Here is a 19,758-nt window from a genome sequence, read left to right as displayed (position 1 = left end):
AATACTTATGTCTTTCTTCGTCTTTTCTAGTTTTTTTCTCACACAGGCATTCATGGACAGAAAAGCTCAGCTCAGCACACACACACACCACACACACACACACACACACACACACACACACACACACCACACACACACACACACACACACACACACACACACACACACACACACACACACACACACACACACACACACACACACACAGATATGAACAAACCAATAGCAGTAGACGCCTAAAGCAGAAGAGTGAATCTTGTCCGTCCCCCTTGTGCAGCAACAGAGGAGTCAACCATCATTTCCTGTCACAAGAAAACACACCTTTAACTGCACCTGTGCGTCAGGTATCAAGAGAGAGAAACGCCGGCACTTTACAGCACCTGAAGGACGTGATTTGGTAAGAGATTCAGCTTTGATTTCATATCATTGTGTCTTTTTATTGTGTGTTGCTGTTACTGAGAGGATCCCATCCTCATTTTAAAAGTGTATCTTGTTGTCATAGATGAATCCGTTCCTATCGCCTAAGCTTTCATGTGGTGTGTAGAAATAAACAACAATATAGCTTGCCAAATGTGTGGTGTAACTGGCTGGTTGTACAGTGATAAATAAATACATATAAGGTATTAGTTAAGGTACCATGAGCTGTTTATTTTTTAATGTGACTACCTATGGCAACAACATGGCATTTGGGGATTTGAGCAGTGGGAATACTAAGTTCTGCGTCATTAAATTGGGTTAGGGTTTGCTGCTGTAAACCTGTATGAGGTAATGTAAAGGAGACTATCAAAATAACATTAACAACACAAAAGAATATATGCTGACAAAATGTAAAGTTTAGAAAATGCAGAAGAGAAAGCATTCAGACCGTTTTATTAAAAGAAACTAGAAACACTAATGTAAAAATGACTCTGCTAACAACAAACATACATTCACCTAAAATGACGAAGCTATTATCAGGAAAAATATTTATATGAATGAAACTTAAAAGTAATCTTTATGCATTATGCTTCCTTTCAGTGTTACATTATTATACATGTATATCATATCACTTTCACTAATGCATACATGTGAATGCAGAATTGAACTGCTGTAGTTCAATGTGGTGTACATTTGAGCTTCTAGGCGTTTATTAGTTAGTTTAAAACACTTGATCATCACTTTTTAAAATGATCATGCCGTATGTACTGCATATAAAATCATTTGTGAAGTAACACAACCATAGATGTTAAATAAATCATGATGTAATGAGTAAAAAGGATGATAATTACCCCTACAATTAATAGAAATAGAAGGATGAAGTAGTATCACATGGAAAAATATATAAAGTATTTAAAAACTGTACTAGTACATCTCTTGAGTAGATTTACTTTTGATTATGTATGGGATCGGAAAAATAAGTGCAAACTGTGTCACATCTTGCATTTTTGCAATCTTAACATCAACAATAGCAAACTAAAAACGAGCAAAAGTCTGCAAAGTTAAAACTTTATGATACAAAACAGGTGAAAAAACCCTTTTATTCAATCACAGGTAAATGTATATGATAACCTGCGAATACAAACCATCTGTGATCTATAGTTCATCATGTATTAACTCACACTTTACACATCTATTGGAGGACACTATAACATAACCTTCATTTTATTTAGTTGAAGTCGATTCAGTCCACTTTAAGTTTTCGACTTCTTCTCCCATAATATAAAAAAGGGGAATGACGTGAGAAGGAGGTGTGTGTGGAGTAACCTTAACCAGCCTTGTTAAACAAATATTTTCAAACCACTTCTGCGAGGTTTGTAAAGCTAAATTAGTCACAAAGAATCTGGAAAGTGTTTGTATGTCATCTGTCAGATATAATCCCTATACAAATATTTAAACTTACACTTGATTCCAACAAGATGATGTATGTCGCAATATATGGCTCCGAATCAGTGGGTGAAAGTGTTGAGAGGGAACTTATGTAGTGTGTGTGTGTGTGTGTGTGTGTGTGTGTGTGTGTGTGTGTGTGTGTGTGTGTGTGTGTGTGTGTGTGTGTGTGTGTGTGTGTGTGTGTGTGTGTGTGTGTGTGTGTGTGTGTGTGTGTGTGTGTGTGTGTGTGTGTGTGTGTGTGTGTGTGTGTGTGTGTTTGTATTAATGAAAGAAGACTGTGCCCATACAGCCACATTGTGGGAACACACATCTCATTATGGGACAAAGAGCTGGTCCTCTAAGATTAACCATTAAAGCTGAATGAACTCTATCAATATAAAACCCACACTGCTCAGAAGTCATTTCTTTTCCTAAAATGTGTATATTTATTTATTTTGGGGCGTGGGGAATGAAGAGAAAAATATATATGAGCATTTTATGAGCATGGGATTTTGACCCCTCACATAAACAGGCCTATGCATAATGCTGAGCTATACTTTGCGGCCACACGCTGTTGCTAAGCAACGCTTATTGTTTAGGTAATTTGATAAGCAGGCAGTCATATCATTAACTAGAACTAGCTAGATCTGATAGATTTGGACATAAACGCGAGTGAAGTATAACCGGACGCGAGAAAGAGATCGGAGATCAGATCAGCTGCTGCTGACGGAGAACACGCAACTCTGCATGATCACAGCTCCCCCGCTGTGACGGACCGTTGAGTGGAGCAAAATACACAAGAGTTAGACCTAACACACTTAGCTAGTTTATCTACTCTGGAACTAGCTAAACTAGTTATAAATATGTTATAAATATATTCTTTACTTTCGGGTCACTTATTACAGGTTCAGCTAACTGCACAAGACTGACGGGCTGTCAGGAGAGGGAGAGGAAAAGAGAGCACCCCGTTTACTTTTCCCATTTTATTATCCAGAATTACTGTAAAACTTTGAATAAAATAGTTAATCTACTATTAGTAGTTTGTTTAAATGCATTAATTATGTTTGTTTTTTCATTAACATAAAAATAAATCTCATGTACCCCCTGCAGTACTCCAACGTACCCCTAGGGGTCCGCGTACCCCCATTTGAGAACCACTGCTAGAGGCCATTGATCCCATTTTTATGATACCTATAAGTAAACCCTTTTTTACTCAGAATTAAGGCGTGTTTTCTTTATACTATAATAGCAGCTTTTCTTAAATTGTATAAAGACCAAAATATATATATTACCTCTAAATGCACTATAGCATCATGATATTTGTTGTGTATTCAGATTCTTGCCAATGCACAATCCAATCTTAAGTCCTCCTTATTTATTGGGAGCCTTTTAACTTTCTTTAGGATAATGTTTTTGATTTGACACCCCGCAAAATCAGTAAACGTAATTTCCCGCTGTTGCTCTCATAAATACCCTGTACACTACCGGCCCACAACCAAATAAAAAACTAAAAAAGGTAATAACTAGTTGGTGCAGATGTTAAACCACAAAGCAAGCCACACATTTCCCGTCAACAAAACAACCAACATAGATCGAGTTGTTTTTTTACGCATTTTGATATGAAAATGTTACATATTGTACTTTTATTGCAGCTTAAAAATGTTAGAGTTGTGACTGATTTCTTGATTGAGGTCTGGGTAACATAATGTAAATCAATGGAAGTCAATGTAAAATCCTCCAAAGTAAAACGTGTTGTCACTTAACCATTTCAAAAGCTGAACAAATGGAGTAAATTAGCAGCACTATGAAGATGTATTGAATATCAAAATAAACATCTCTAGGCATCATGAATCCTTTGCTTACATTTCACAACAGCGTTTCAATTAGACTTGACTTTTAGCGGAGAAAATCCCTTTATTGAGACATATTTTGTAAAAACAGCTCCTTCTGGATGTTTTTACTGTGCATATATGGAGGCTCGAGCGATGAATACTGTACCTATTTTTATAAAACAGGGTATATTCTTTTTTCGCTTCACAGAAGATATTCTTCCCATGAGGGTCAGGCGATTGTCCTCCTTTGTGTTCATTGTTAGATTTGAATGGTGTATAAGGTTGCATCATTCTTTTCTCTGAAGCATCTATTGTTCCCTCACATTTGTCTAGATATGTTAAAGGTCACTTCAAGCCTCTGACTGTTAAATATCTGACGGCCACTCCCTGATTCTGATCTGCCACCAAACACACAGCGGCTCAGAGCTTCAAGTGTGTTTGAAACACATAATGCTCAGCGATGACAGAGACTGGACAACAATGATCTGACTGAAATGTGTATTGAAAAAAAAGTGTTTGTGATTTATTAACCTCTGATAACCAGGATTTCAGACATATTTCATGACGTGTTTGTTGTCGTCGTAGAAAGATGATGAATAGTCTTAGATTTCTGCTAAATCTTTGTGTTTACCTTTAAAAGAAAGGAGAAATATTACATTTTTAAAATGGAATTAACATTTGTCATTCATACTTCTGACCCCGTTTAAGGGTTTTACTGTATTTAGGACAAGTGGCTGACATTTTTTAGTTATGTTCTCTGTATTTTATATGTTTGTGTTATGTGTTATGTGTAACGTTGCTGCCTTCTTGGCCAGGTCAGCATTGTAAATGAGATTTTATCTCAATGCTTTTTATCTGGTTAAATAAAGGTTAAATAAAAAAAAATAATAATAATTGTATTCTCTCCCCAGCCATTTCCACCACAAAGCCCTCTCATTCCCATGAGCCTCGTCGCATCATGAGATCACGAAACCTATTTCTACTGGTCTACTTATTTTGCAGCTGCTTTGGTAAGAGCGTATTTATGACTTTTGTGTCTTTTTTCTTGTTCTTATACTTAATATCAACAACAGAGTGAAACCTGAATTTCTCCAAAGGGATTCATTTAAGGATATATGCCTTTTTCTTCGTTTTGTTTTTGTTGTTCTTCTTTCTCTACATCAAAGAACATTTCCGCTCGTAAAAGGACAAAGCTTGTGATATTCTTTATAGAAACCCTCATTGAATGGATGCTATGAATGCTGTCCCAATAAAACTGTGTATTGTAGCTTATTTTGTAACATTATTATCCATTAGAAAGTGTTCAGGTAGCCAAACTGTTTTACCTCAACACCAACTCATGATCTAACATATATTGCCCCGCTAGCATTCATATTTTTTAAACATTCCCCAACGCTGTATTAACTGTGTTGTTGAGTAACATTTGCTCAACACTACTTTTTATGAAAATATTGTAATGCTTAATCATAATAATTCTTCATCTCCCACATATGGGATCAAATACAGACAATAAACATGTATTGGGATATTTTCAACTGGCAAATTACACAGATTTTGGTTTCGATTTCTCAGAAAGAAAGAAAAGCTTCTTTCTCAATTTTAACCATTTTGACAAACCTTTCAAGAGACATTTATTCATAGATTTTCAAGAATAAAGAAATATCTCACCCCAAAACAGCCTCAACTGACCACAATACAATGCAGCGTTCAATGTATCATCCAAGTGACCACTGATAAAACTTATATTAATACTTAAAGTATGTTACAAAATGAATGAAGCAGGATTAAAGAACTCTATTACATTGGAAGCATAAACAATTATAACCTAAAAAAAGGCATTTCCTGAATACTTTTACATTTGTAGTATCGGCTCTAACAATGAACCTTGTCTTCTGCTTACAGCGGCATCAAGTGCACAAAGGTAAGATCTGAAATGTGAAATTCAAATAATAAACATAACAGTGTTTTATCACTCGAGCAGACTTTTGTTTATCATAATTAAACATCTCCACCCTGTTCTGGTTTTAATGAACCATGCAATCTTTTGTCTGTAACCTTTTGCCTTGTTTCCTCACTGGTGGAAATCTACAGAAATGCAACTTGTACAACAAGAGGAACATGTGGTCCGGTGAGTGGAGCTGTTAGACGCTGTGTTTATACATATAATTATACATATTGCTTTGCTTCTGTATCTTCCCTGATTTGATGTACGAATTTTGATTCAAGATCCTTATCAAATCCCTTCCCAGAGCCGCAGGTACAAACGTCATGTTCTGATTTTATCTGTTCTTTGAGAGCTGTTTCTCAGATTGTTTTCTAAACAACAAATGATAACACACCTTTGAAAAAGTTATAAAGGCGTGTGCAGGGTGTTTCAGTACAGATTCGACATCGACATTTTTCAGTGTCAGCAGCTTCAAGATATGTTATTCAGTCAGTAAGATATTTAATGCTATAATTATTTGTTCTCCCTGGGGCAATACATAAACAAGTCTGTGGTCGAAAGGAACAAAGCCAAAGGTTTTTTTAATTGAGCTATTGGACCAAGTGTGATATCAAAACACTTGTATAAACAGGTGGAGAATATCCAGTCAGAGAGGATATTTGGCTCCAGGACTTACTCACTATGACTCAGCAATATATCTACGAAGCTCCAAAATCAACATGCTTTCCCGTTTCACTCTCACAACGAATGATACAAAAAAGCTGACAAAATCACATTCCAACCGGATGAAGGCCTCAGCAAGTAACTAACCTTGATAAAAAACTAGATTTACCTGAAGTTATAGGCGTATGAAATGACACAAAATACCCCTGGGCACAGACTGTAAAGGCCTAATTGCAATACAGACTTTTTTCTATAGTTGTTCTTACTAGAAAACCACAGCTGTAATCAATATCATGGACAATGGCTCAGCTTTTTAAATTCAGGGTTTCCCTTTCCTGTAGTGTGTTATATCGTTTGTTGGGACATGTAAGTGGTCTGCAGAGGCTAAAATTCCAAAGGTCCCTCCTATCACATTGTACCTTCAAGGCTTTCAGGTACAATGCGTTGGAGCGCTAGCCAATAGAAGCAGAGTGCTACATAGTGATTGGTCAACCATGCACTTAGACTAGGGCTATTAAAGAATGGGGGCCGGTTGATGAAAATGATTCAAAGCAAGGGGCCGGGAAAAAGATGGCTTGAAATATGAGCAATCCTATTAAGAGCTTCAGATACAGTAAATACTACAACAGCATGTATATATTGTGTTTAATTAAATCAAACAACATAGCCCCAAGGCCTTTATAGATCTAAATGGCAAGTTCAGAACTCAGTAGGCCTACATGTGAAGCTGATTTAACCATCAACATCATTTCATTTGATTTAATTTAGGTGAAATGATCTAATCATTCATGCAGAGATGCAATAAATGACAGCAGTTGTCACTACAGTAGCTAGTAGGTGGGTTCGAAACCCGAGCCCGCCAAAGTTTTCAGGCATTGTCTTCCCTTCTATCTCTCAATTTAACACCCTCTCTGGAATAAAGGCACTCTGGCCCAAAATTAAAAATGAAAAAAAAAATCTTAAAGAAAATCTTTAAAAAAAATGTGATTACTTTTTTACATTATACTCAAAGGGCCAGTAAATATCACCCCGTGGCCGGATTTGGCCCGCGGGCCGTCAATTGAATAGCCCTGATTTAGACCAATGACAACAGAGCCGGCCAGCTAACCAATCAGAGCAGACTGGGCTCTGGTTTCAGACAGACCCCAATCACAGACGGACTTCATTCAACTCCAATGAATCTTTAATATTAATGATACAATTAAATCGAATAAATTCAGAGCAACATTTTCTTTGAAATCGCCCATAATCAGCTAGATTGAAATTATATACACTACCATACTTGAAACTACTAACAACGATGAAAATATCCCCATCTGAATAGAAATCATTAACCTCACCAATGACCACAAAATGTGCTCTTTAGAAACTTCAAATAATGACTCAAACTACCATTAATAGCGCGTGACTGCCAATTTCTGTGATAGATTTTGAATGCATACCCGAGGGCACTAACATTTCCAAAAACGTTCCTAGTGCATATTTAGCGACATACTTTAGGTACATCTGACACACACAGCATGATTGGTTTGACACACAGCGCTTCAGGGGTTTTATAACAATGATCTGGAACATCGTCAGGAGCACAGTCAGCTCTGGGTTTGTGGGAATTCCTGTTACAAAACCTTAGTTCATGCAGTGCTGCGGAGAAGTGAGCTACATGTATGCAATTGAACGAGTTGTTTAACTACATTTCTCAGTAGCTTCCTGGTAGAGGAATGTCTAGGCAACACAGGAAAGAAGTACATCACATACCATTTCTTCTTTACGATAGAAACATCTCTGGCCAGCCCTGAATCCATTTTCTTAAAATATAAATGAAAGATGTTAACAGAGGGTATTTGTTGTTGTTATGTTTGACCTGGAATGTGACTTTTAAGACTATATTTTATTGTTATTTCATGTCACATATACATTGACAAGGTGTATTTAACCCCCCTGTTGTCTTCGGGTCAAATCTGACCGATTTATTACTTTCATCAATCATAACTTTTTAGTTTTATATTCGATTGCATTAAGGCTTTATGATATCCTTCACAGTAGATATTTGAACATGTACAATTGCTGGATCACCACTTCCATTGCATTTTGGATGATTTAGTCAACAAAAAATGACCGCCATAAAGAAAACGAGTTAGTAACCATCCGGACACACACACGGAGACACACACGCACGCACGCACGCACGCACGCACACACACACACACACACACACACACACACACACACACACACACACACACACACACACACACACAGAGAGAACAATTTGATACATTTCCCGCTCTTATGTGCCCCTTCCCCCACATGGATCACACCTGGCACACGCAATACATGTTCAGTGTCTATTCTTTGTATATTTACTGCAGTGCTTCATGTATACCAGTAGTCTGATACAATATTTACAGTTTGAAAAAGGGTGTTAAATGAAATTTGGTGATGATTAATGGTTTTTATGTTAATGTAATAGCAGTTAAAACAGGACCGGGAACACCAAAGTAAGGGGGGGGGGGGGGGGGGGGGGAACGAAGACAATAGGAGGGTTCAAGTGTAAGGTAGCTTCCACAACACTGATTATTTGTCATATTTAATTATATGAACTGATTATGATAGCTCAGGATTTATGAACTGTTTCTCTAGTTGCCTCCTCAGTCACTCAAGTTTTTCTTTTGCTCTTCTTGCCAAGATGCCAGACCCCACCTCTCACTTCCTGCAGTGTGTGGGATTACCCCCCAAAGAAACTGGGAGAGACCACATGCGACGGCTGAAGGGAATGCTTGAAGCGACGATGGACGTGTACACCTTCATGGTAAAAAAGAAAAGAACAAAACGTCTGCAGGAATGCTCCACAGTAGACGTGCAATGGAAGGAATGCTGTCACAAATTCCCACCTAACCAGTTGGTGTTGTAATGTCTTTTATTCTCTTCTGCTATGAAGAAACATACAGTCCGTGAAAGATTAGCACAGCGATGAGTGATGTGTAACTGATGTGTTATGTCTCACGTGATTTTTGAACTTTTATTATTAACTTTTCAAGGAAACTCATGACTCATATCAGGCTTACAATTAGAGTTTATATTAGACAAAGGGACAAAAGGTTCTTTACCAACTTCCTGAAAACTTATTTTAACAGTCAAAACTTAGTGGTAATTGTCAGATATTATAATAATATTACATTCATTTATTCTCATTTATATTACTTGTATAAAATTATAAGAATTTTTTTTTTGTATTTGCTTTTTGCTACGATTCAAAAATAATATTCTTAGATTATTGGAAGTTGGTTCATAATTGTTTCATGTATCTATTGGATATTGCTACAAAACATCTCAAGCTGACATATCCTTCTCAAGAAATGGCATTTATTAAAGTTTCTAGCCTTAAAAACAACAACATATATGATTACCTAGAGCTTGAAAGTATCATAATATAATTCATTAGCCATTAGCTTCCTTAATTATCCATATATTTATGTATTATCTGTTGACTTTTGCATGGGTTCCCTGGGTTATCTGTATGATTTGACCCCCCTGACCTGCGTAACAACTACTATCTTTCAACCACTTCCTCATCTCACCTTTGGTTTTTTTACACCCCTACCACATCCACAGAAGTCTAGTTTGAGGGGAGTGCCACTCCTCAGCCTACAGGGAGAGCTGGCATTAAACCCTGAAGCAGATCCTCTCCAGAACGAGGCCCTGGTCCAGATGTGGATAGAAGTGAAGATAAAACCTCTGCTGAAGTCCATCAGCAAACACTTCCTGACCTGCCTCAGCACCAAGAACTTCAGCTGCTCCACCTACCAGACTATGTATGTCTCATTTTCTCTCTATACCTGTGTTTTTCTGTTTCCTTTTTTACAAAAACTTATCTCATCATATCATCTGTTCTTGTAGGGTGAGGGAGCTCAGCTACTATTATTCTGAGATGAATCCAGTCCGACAGAAGTGGATCTACCAATTCTTCATGTACCCCTTTCTTTCTGGAGACAGAGTGGCCGGTAAAACTTTATATGTTCATTAGAATGTTACTACAAAATACTAGTAGTAGATAGTAGGGGACGAAAAGGGAAGATGCTTCCTTAGGGAACACATTGAATATACTGTAAACTTAAAACGTGGTTGGAAATTAGTGAAACTTAAAATTACATTTACAAATCAGTGTTAGGAGGAGCCATTTTTTATTTAATAAGCTAGCACAAAAATAGGCTCCCAATGAATGAAATGAACTAAAATCCCAAATCTTTACCTAGAATATATAGAATATAGCAGATTAAAGTTTATTTTAAGACTTTACTTCAGACTAAAAACTGTTTTATTTCAGGAGGACTTCCTTCAGCAAGTTTGTTAAAGCAATGCTAATGATTGTTAGCTTACAAGCTAAATAGCTAATAGTGCTAACTAGCTGGTGAATCTACAATTAATAATGTTATGGCTATATATAGGTACTTTATGTTATATGTAGCTATATACTAATCTATATAAGGCACATTCTTTATTAGTAGGTTTAATACAATATCTTACTAAATAATATTTTGAGGTGAGGTCTTACCCCAAGGGTTCAATTTTCACACCAACTTCAACGTTTCCATCAAACAATTGTGACCAAAACCTCATTGATGGATTAATTTATTAAATAATTAAGTTCATAGTAGCATGTACATAGCACAATAAATACACAACTTTAACCGACAAAATGATTTTTAGATTCTTGATTTGAGATATATATATTTATTGTCTCTCTCTGCTCAGGATGTGTGAGCCACGACGAAAGCAGTGAGGAGTGGCTGATGAAGAATTTTGGTGCGTTCAAAGCCATGGCCAGAATTAAGGACTTTTCATCACTCAACATGGTCTTCAGTGGAGTGAGTTCGCTTAAGTTCGCCTTAAAGATTTCTAAGATTTACATCCTAAGCCACCCTCACACGCTGGGCATTTTTTACTCAGTTAAAAAGACACGGTGTACGATTACGTTTCTCACACTTCTCCCTCCACATCGTATCCTTCTCCCCCTCAGTTGGAGGTTCTTCACCTGCTTTCTCCAGCGCAGAAAGCTGAGCTGCTGCTGAGGCCGGAGGTCTCAAGTTTAGATAACGGCACCCTAAGCCTGGTCTTCCACAGTATGATGACAGGAGACCCTAAACCTCCCCCCCCCACCCAAAGCCCTGAATGGGGCAACAACTGGCCGACCCCCGGATACCGGAACTATTCTCCAAACCCCACACACAACCCGTACCAACCGCCGTCCCCACACAACAGCATGGGACAGGTACTGTGATGAACTGGGATGCATAACGTCAGGTTTTTAAAATTAAATTACTTAGTGTCTGAATTTAAAATGATGACTAGATAAAATAAGAAAATAATGATTTGTCCTCCATGCGGGACTTTTGTAGAAAAACAATTATTAGGCATCAGCAAAGTAAAAAGTGTGAAATAATAGAAAATTAAACAAAAATAGAAAAGTATAAATGGTTGAATTCATTGTATTGCTTGTATTAAATATTGATATTTCACTTTACTCAATGAATGAATGTATTGTCAGTCTTTGGTTTATTATTATTTATTTGAAAAAAAGGGAAATGTATACGTTTCCAAACATGTTAACCATTTTTATATTACCGTATAATTGTGCAGTCTTAAAATGTACAGTATTTTTATTGGATTTAAATAAACAGCACTCCAAGTTAAATCTAATTTCTTCTCCTTTTGCAAAACTTTTCATCATGATACTATATGTCGGTGTTACATCATTGTGCCGCAAATGTCCCAAAGAAATCATAATTGATTTAATCAAAGAATACAGTAGGCTTACGAGGGGACAACAACAACAACAACAACAACAACAACAACAGTTCAGATGTCAAAATATCTCCTCTTGTGTTGAACTTACAGGTTGTAAATGGCTTCATGATGGCTTTCAAACCCATTGGGAGCTTCGTTCATGATTTTGTGTCCTTCACACAAGAGGTACAATGCAAACACACACACACACACACACACACACACACACACACACACACACACACACACACACACACACACACACACACACACACACACACACACACACACACACACACACACACACACACACACACACACACACACACACACACACATGATCAACATGCACATGGATACACACTGTACACCTTACTGTATGGTTAAAATAACTCCTGACCTGCTGGTGTTTCTCCAGAGGGAATCAGAAATAAGGAGCACGACTCTCGCCCAGTTCATGCTCAAATGGACTCTGGCCGAGCTGGCAGACATGTATCGCCCAAAAAACACATCCATGGTTCCCGAGATGCCAGATTTTGACGTGACAAATGTGGAGGATTGGTTCCAGTATGTGGTGATGCCGGTGTTACAGAGGGTCCTGCCTGAAGACTTGACCGAGCTGCCAGACGAAATCGCACTGGCTTTCCACCAAGTGTTGTAAGTCAAGCTAACATTTTAGAAGAAATACTTTATCCTCTTAACATCTTAGTATGACGTAAAAGCATCAGATTAATCCAATACAAATGAAAGCTCCTATTACCTTAATGATGGCTCAGTTCCAGCGATTACTACAATGCAATGCAGCTGTATGAACCTTTTTATTCTAGCTCATTGTTTCAGTTTTACTATTTATAATTAACTAATATCATCATATTTGACTATATGCATATACAAAATATGCATTGCAAACACCTGAATCGGTACTAAAGGTAAAGAAAAGTGGTTGCATTCAACTTTGGCTATCGGAAATTAAAGTTTAATTTAATTAAAAGTATTTCACTTGCATAAAATCAACATCCAGGTATCAACCTTTTAGAAAAAAGGTCAAATGTATAGCCAAGCAATTCATTTAGTCTCCATTATGAAGACTGAGTGCTATCGTAGAAAGTGGTGAATTTAGTTTGTGGTAGGGAGACCGAAATAGAGCAAAAAGCAGGGTTAATATTGAAATGACATATGTTCAGTGACTCCAAATGAATGCGTGTATTGATTCATATCTTTGAAATGTGCAAAAAAGTAAATTGCTTGCCAACATGTCAGTCTCTTTATAAAATAAAACTTGTCAGGGTTGTGGGTTTGTTAGCTTTATCAGAAGTTTCTCTGTCGCCAGTCTTCAAAAATCACAGTTAACTCAATCCATCTCCGGTCTTTTGTTATATTTCGGGGTTGTAAGATAGTGTCAAATAATGTTTTGAAATGTACTTTTTGTGTCTTGTTTGTGTGCAGCCATCTGGACAATGGTATGTACAATGAAACCTCTGAGATCCAGGATGTCTGCAGCATCAGGCTCGATGAGGGACCTTGCGGGGTGAGGAATCAATTGAATCTTTAGTTGAGCGTGTAGCATTTGTGTTCATCCTCACATTTACCTGTTGCTTCTTCTTGAAAAGCCTTCCTAAAGAGCTTCCTGTCCCATATTCCTTTCCTCCTACCAGCTGACTGATGCGGTGGAAAATGTGGCCAAAGTGTTGCACTGTGCGGCTCGCAGTAACCTGACGCTGTCGCAGGAGGAGATCATGATGCTGATCGTAGAGCTGACCGAACGTCTGAACACGCTGATCAAAGAGTTAACTACAGTGGTGAGTACATTCACCTAAACCAGGGGTTCCCAACCTTTTTCCCCGAGAGCCCCCCCAAATGACTCCTGTTGGAAGTTGCGGGGGGGGGACGACGACGACGACGACGACGACGACGACGACGTAATGAAGGAGCACTGTTGGAGTGACTTTGATGGTTATTGGACTCAGGATTAATTCATTTGGATTCCCGCTGTATGAAGAAATTAAAGGACGGCGCAAATTGAAACAATTCACAAAAGGATTAAACTGTTTAAAACACATGCTCAAAGTAAGCCGGATTTTGCCGATGTGTTTATGTGGATTCAAAAGTCGTAAATAATCTACAAAATGGAGGAGACCGATCTGATCGGAGCAACTGTGACAAATAATCCAACTGAAACCGGCATGGACAATGACTATGTTTTAAAAATGCGCTTATCCAGAAAAGCCTGGTTTAGAAACTTTACGGGCAGAATAAATATTTCTATTAAAAAAAGAATTATACATTTCTGTCTTTTTATGCCTTTAATAGCTACTAACTTGAATTTTTATTAAAATTAATTAATCAATTATTTATTTTATTTTATTGTAATATAGAGACAAGGCTTTTAGTGACAATCATGTATTGCGTTACAATTATATGTAAAAAAAAAAGAAGAAAAAAAAGAAAAAAAAAGAAAAAGTCTAAATATGATATTTGGCCTCAAATCCAAATTTCTCCCTTTCCTTTTATTTTTTCTTGATTAATCTTTGATCTGTGAAAAAGGGGATGTACAGTGTATAATGAGTCTCAATGTTGACTGTGTAATTTGCAGATTTGACCAGATAACATGGATTTATCCTAAAATAAAACCCCATGGTCACAAAAATAGTTATCAAATCATATCAAGTTTTATTTATATAGCACGTTTATAAACGATTTGTGGTCGAGCCAAAGTGCTGTACATATAATAAAAACAGCCTACAGTAGAGACACTTTACAGCTAGAGTAATGCAACAGCACAGATTGTTCAGAATATCAGTGTGAGAAAAACGACATCCTCTATCCTTAGACCCCTCACATCGTACAAGGAAAAACTTATAATGACACTCACATAATTAACAACATTCTTTGTTTTTCTATGTTCTATGTCTATAAGCATGTTACATTTGTTTCATATATACCACAAATTCTATTTCTGAAACCACTTTAGAGAGTCATTTAAAGTGGATTTTAATCTAATCTTTCAAACCACCATACATACTGCTCTCATAGATAATTATGGAGATATGTCTAGAGGCTTTACTTTCCTCATGGGTCAAACGTAATCACATCATTATTTTGTCATATTTGTCTATGTTGTCATTTTGTTATGTTTTACATGTTACACACAACATCTATTGCATGTTTGTCTGTCGTGGAAAAGGGTTCCCTCGTCAGTTTCTTTTTGAGGAAGAATACCTAATTTTTCCTACATTAATTGTGTGGTTTCTTTAATGGAGTTGTTCCTTAATCCTGCAAAGATTTAAGGACAGAGAGTGTTATGAGGCAAATGTGTAATTTGTTATATGGGGCCAGTGGTCTTTCCCTTTATATAAAAGTAGTGACACAACTGTGTAGAAATACTTTGTTATAAGTAACCAATTACTGCTGTGATTTACTAACATCTGGGAAACATCTGGGAAACATTCAACTGTCACAGAACTGTATTGTAAGTATTTGTAAAAACTTAAAATTGAAATCAGTGCTTTTTCCCTTTTCTTTTCTGCAGAACTTCAAAGAGTTGGCGATGGACTTCCAGCAGATCTTCAGCGAGGCGGAGTCTCCGTCTCTGACCCCGGAGAACCTGGAGGACCCGGAGTTCATCAAACTCTGGTTTAATATCAAGATGGTTCCTCTGCTGCCCAACGTGCACTCAGGCCTCCTGTCCTGCCTCAGCACCAAGAACTTCTCCTGCCCCGTCTACCAGACCATGTGAGCTCACTGCAGACTTGTTTCACACCCACACACACACTTTATGGCAGGGGTGTCCAGACTTTTTTCACCGAGGGCCACATACAGCAAAATATACGAAGGGCCGGGCCCACTAGGGGTATATTGCCTCATAAGTTCAGTAATAAGTTAGCTAAATCAATCCAATGTAGCTAAATTATTCTTGATACTTGAACATTCAGTTGTCTACATCACAGCTCTCCAGAGGGTTTCATTAATTTTGTTAGCAGCTCATTCCTTAAAACAGAAGCTTCAGATTGCCGATAATAAGAGGAAATATGAAGGGTATATTTCACGGTTATGCAAATAAGTTATTGGGCTTTTGTTTTCAACTTTAATTGACTGAATTTATTTGAAAACTGGGCACATGAATACTGTGTAAAATATTTGAACATATATATTTAAGAAGTACAATATAAGCAGAAGTTTATTATAATCTTTCTCTTTGCTGAGGGCCGTTTTCAAAATGGTCCGTAGTTTGGACACCCCTGCTTTTTGGTGTACTTAATGTCATTTCTTCCTTTTCAATATTTGCAGTGTGGCAGAATTCAGCAAACACGAGACCGATATGTATCCTAATCCTGACATCTATGAGCACTTCATCTTTCCCTTCCTGATGCACCACAACACCTCTGGTAAGTTAACTCGAAGTAGATGTTTGGCAGATTTTAAAATGGCTTAGAAGGACAACAGAAACGCTGAAGAAATAATCACCAGACTGAACCTTTTTTCATTGCAAATAAATCGATACAAAATCACGACATGTTGGCAAATAATAGAAAGCCAAATTGTAAACTTAATGCAGACTCCAGCTCACTTTAAGAGGTATCATGTCTCTGCTGAAGTATTTAGATCATGTATTAAGTAAAAGTAGAAAGATAAATTACAGTGACATATCTAAATGTACAAAATGCAAAATGTACTTTGAAGTTTAATCAATATACTGAATGCTTTGCAGATCCCCAGTGTGTCTCCTCGGCCAATAGCAGTGCAGAATGGCTGATAAAGAACTTTGGTGTTTATTCAAGATTCCCCTCCATCACTGACTTCTACAAACTCAACCCGTACTTCTCCGGAGTAAGTCACAAAACCCTGACAACGCTCCGTCTTAAAATCACTTTAGAGCCTTTACTTTTCTCCTGGATCCATCTCTTCGTATCGGTATTTTTGTCATATGGATTTGTCTATGTTGTAATATTGCTATGAGCCCCTCCTCAGTTTCATGTTTTTCTCCTGTTAAGAATACAGTTTGTTTGATTATTAGTTATACGTTTCTTCTCTTTGTCTCCCGTCCAGCTGGAGGTTCTTCCCCTCTTGTCTCCAAAGCAAATAGCGGGGATGCTGCTGTCGCCTCTTCCTACTCCACCTGAGAAAGACGTTGTTATCGACCGAGTGTTTGACTTCCTGTTTGAGTCTCCCGAAGACGCGAGACTTCCTGAGGTCCTGCACGAACTGCTTTATCTCATTAACAAGGTAACATCTTTACAATGATGTGTTTCTTCAAAGAGGCCCTATTCAATTCCTCTAGTAGTGTGTCATACAGGTTTGGCTAAGGCTAAAATCCCCAAATAAATAACTGTCAAATGTGTGTTTGTCAGGTCAATCCACCCTGTGATGTCTACAGACAAATGTAAGTAGCTTCAGAAACTTATAACTTTTTGTGCGGCAGCTGAAGTGCAAAGAATGGGAATACAAAATATTATTTTTTGAATATTAATCAGCAATGTTTTACATTTGCACTACTTTTTTTGTGAACAAGCACATATTTAAATGGACTATTTGTAAAAATGTCTTCCCAGTAAAGTAGATTAAGAATAGAGAATATATGAGGGTTTTGCAGACGTGTGAATGCTTTCTTATTTCATGTTTTCTTTTCAATGTCAGTTTTGAGAGATTGTACGGAGCCATACCAGATCTGCCACGAGATGTAGAACCATTCATCTGGTCTTACATCGATCAGCTGCTTAACGTGGCGCCAGAAGGTCAGTCCCTTTCTACTAAATACTGTTCATATTTACATTAATTATGTGGCCGCCTACAGTATGCTTCCTGTAGGCTCTTTTTATTACACTGTTAGTGTACCGTTTGATTATTATTGTGCTGCTGTGTGTATTGTATTTTTGTAACTCTGGCTCAACAATTTCCTTCGGGATGAATACATTCCTATCTTATCTTTCTCACACATATAAAAAACCTACAGGATTAACTTAAGACTGTATTTGTATATACTGTATAGACAGCGTGACAGCCTGATCAGACCCAAATCCGACAATTCAAGAGATAGTACACGCTCGTTGTCCTCACGTCGTTGTCGGAAGTGTTTGACTTAATGTAGTGGCCGATTGTCCAAAAAAGGAATGTTCAAAGTCCACTTAGTCTAGGAGGCGAATTCGAGTATTGACTCGCGTATGTTCAAGAAATCCAAACACCTCGCTCGTTCCATTCCAGTGCTTTATTAGGAGGTTCAATGGATCAGCGGCCGACGTGGAAGCTCTGCACGGTATTTAAACATAAACAAACAAATCCCAGGCGTACGGATGTGTGCGCTCAAAAACCTTTTCCAACTTCCTCTCTAGACTTCCTGCTGTGTCACGATGGCAGCGTCATTTATACCTGAGCACGCTCCTACAATCTGCTTTCTATGAATAATAACAAAACATGAAACTAGAGCTGTCCATAAGCTAGATCAGGGTTTTTCAAAGTGTGGGTAGGTGAGCCTCCCCTCAGAGAACATAAGAACAGCCGCGCCCCCCCTCCCAATTATTATTGCTGTTATTATTATTATTATTATTATTATTGTTGTTGTTGCTATAATGCAGGGGTATTCAATTGCATTTCAAAGAGGTCCAGTAAGAGAACATGTCATTAAATGCTCTGTTTTCGCTGTCTACCTTCCGCCATTTGAAATTACTCCGACTGTTTCTCTCCTCTTGTCGTGTCTCTGTTTGTGTTTGAATCTATCGTGCTGACTGCACCGATTTGATTGGCTGAGTAGCGTCACCTCCATAAAACATTAAACAATAACTTTTTTAAACCTTTTTATTTTTATGGAGGTGAAGGGAATGAGCACTTTTACAGCCTTTTTGGCGAGGTGGGGGAACTCGGTCTCCACAGACAGCCACAAGTGGGCAAGTGTCAATTTACTCGTCTTTTTCTCGTTCTTTTGTGTCTCACGCTGCGCCTCCCCTGAAGCTCTCTGGCGCCCCCCAGGGGAGGCGCTCCTCACACTTTGAAAACCGCTGAGCTAGATAAAACGTTACAAAAACAGTATAATAATAATTCATAGTTATTCAGTTCATTAAATAAAAAATAATATTCAATTGGCTCACCAAGCCATAATTCATTACCATAAAAGAATGTGCCTAAATGGCTCTTACAATGTGTATTACATTTAGACACTGAATATGTTGTACCTTTTGTTTTTCACAGAGTGTGTGCCACAGAACTTAACGGTGAGATTTCTTTATTTTTGCTCAATATGTTTTCATTTTTATCTGAATTTTGTTGCTCATGAATTCATTGTTTTAGATGGTTTGTTTTGAGATATTCTTTCAAATTCATTCATTCCTTAAATCTTTCTTTTACAGTGCCCAGATATCAAGTACAACAGTAAGAGCTCTTCACTTTAAAGTCTTATTGTACTTCTTACATTACTGTGAGTGCGTTTAGAGATAAATTGTTATATTTCTGCTGTTTGACAGGTACGCACATCTGCAAAGGAGTTGACAGGTAGGAAGGAAGCTGTCATTATTTTCATCCAAAATTACAACAAGTCTTTGAATAACCTCAAATCTGACATTTAACTTCTTGTGTTTTCACAGCTCTGCCCTGCACTCTCACTTGAACTCATCTAAAGGTGTTTCCTGCAATTTCACCCTGGAGGCGTATGCATGTGCACAGGTGACCATTTTAAAGTCAGAGTGGAAATGCAAAGGTTGA

General features: G+C 37.6%; 1 protein-coding gene across 1 annotated transcript in view; it reads left to right on the top strand.

Annotated features, from left to right (window-relative positions):
* The window catches only part of LOC307045550 (uncharacterized protein), a gene marked incomplete at its 3' end in the record, with an annotated part of 22,422 nt that extends 2,664 nt beyond the window's left edge, over positions 1-19,758 (top strand). The window contains exons 4-26 of the mRNA XM_079691278.1: positions 278-397; positions 4,589-4,687; positions 5,580-5,598; positions 5,769-5,805; positions 8,972-9,094; positions 9,898-10,097; positions 10,183-10,286; positions 11,038-11,150; positions 11,303-11,554; positions 12,181-12,255; positions 12,488-12,726; positions 13,516-13,597; positions 13,725-13,868; positions 15,599-15,801; positions 16,357-16,454; positions 16,778-16,896; positions 17,116-17,292; positions 17,418-17,449; positions 17,704-17,801; positions 19,249-19,271; positions 19,407-19,428; positions 19,521-19,548; positions 19,641-19,758. Of these exons, the coding sequence (XP_079547404.1) occupies positions 4,636-4,687; positions 5,580-5,598; positions 5,769-5,805; positions 8,972-9,094; positions 9,898-10,097; positions 10,183-10,286; positions 11,038-11,150; positions 11,303-11,554; positions 12,181-12,255; positions 12,488-12,726; positions 13,516-13,597; positions 13,725-13,868; positions 15,599-15,801; positions 16,357-16,454; positions 16,778-16,896; positions 17,116-17,292; positions 17,418-17,449; positions 17,704-17,801; positions 19,249-19,271; positions 19,407-19,428; positions 19,521-19,548; positions 19,641-19,758 (2,358 nt within the window). The 5' untranslated portion in view covers positions 278-397; positions 4,589-4,635. The remainder of the gene's footprint in view (positions 1-277; positions 398-4,588; positions 4,688-5,579; positions 5,599-5,768; positions 5,806-8,971; positions 9,095-9,897; positions 10,098-10,182; positions 10,287-11,037; positions 11,151-11,302; positions 11,555-12,180; positions 12,256-12,487; positions 12,727-13,515; positions 13,598-13,724; positions 13,869-15,598; positions 15,802-16,356; positions 16,455-16,777; positions 16,897-17,115; positions 17,293-17,417; positions 17,450-17,703; positions 17,802-19,248; positions 19,272-19,406; positions 19,429-19,520; positions 19,549-19,640) is intronic.

The sequence above is a fragment of the Notothenia rossii genome, assembly GCF_949606895.1.
Source record: "Notothenia rossii genome assembly, chromosome: 1".
Classification (NCBI taxonomy): domain Eukaryota; kingdom Metazoa; phylum Chordata; class Actinopteri; order Perciformes; family Nototheniidae; genus Notothenia; species Notothenia rossii.
The sequence above is the reverse complement of the archived record's forward strand: the minus strand, read 5'-3'. Positions and strand labels throughout refer to the sequence as shown.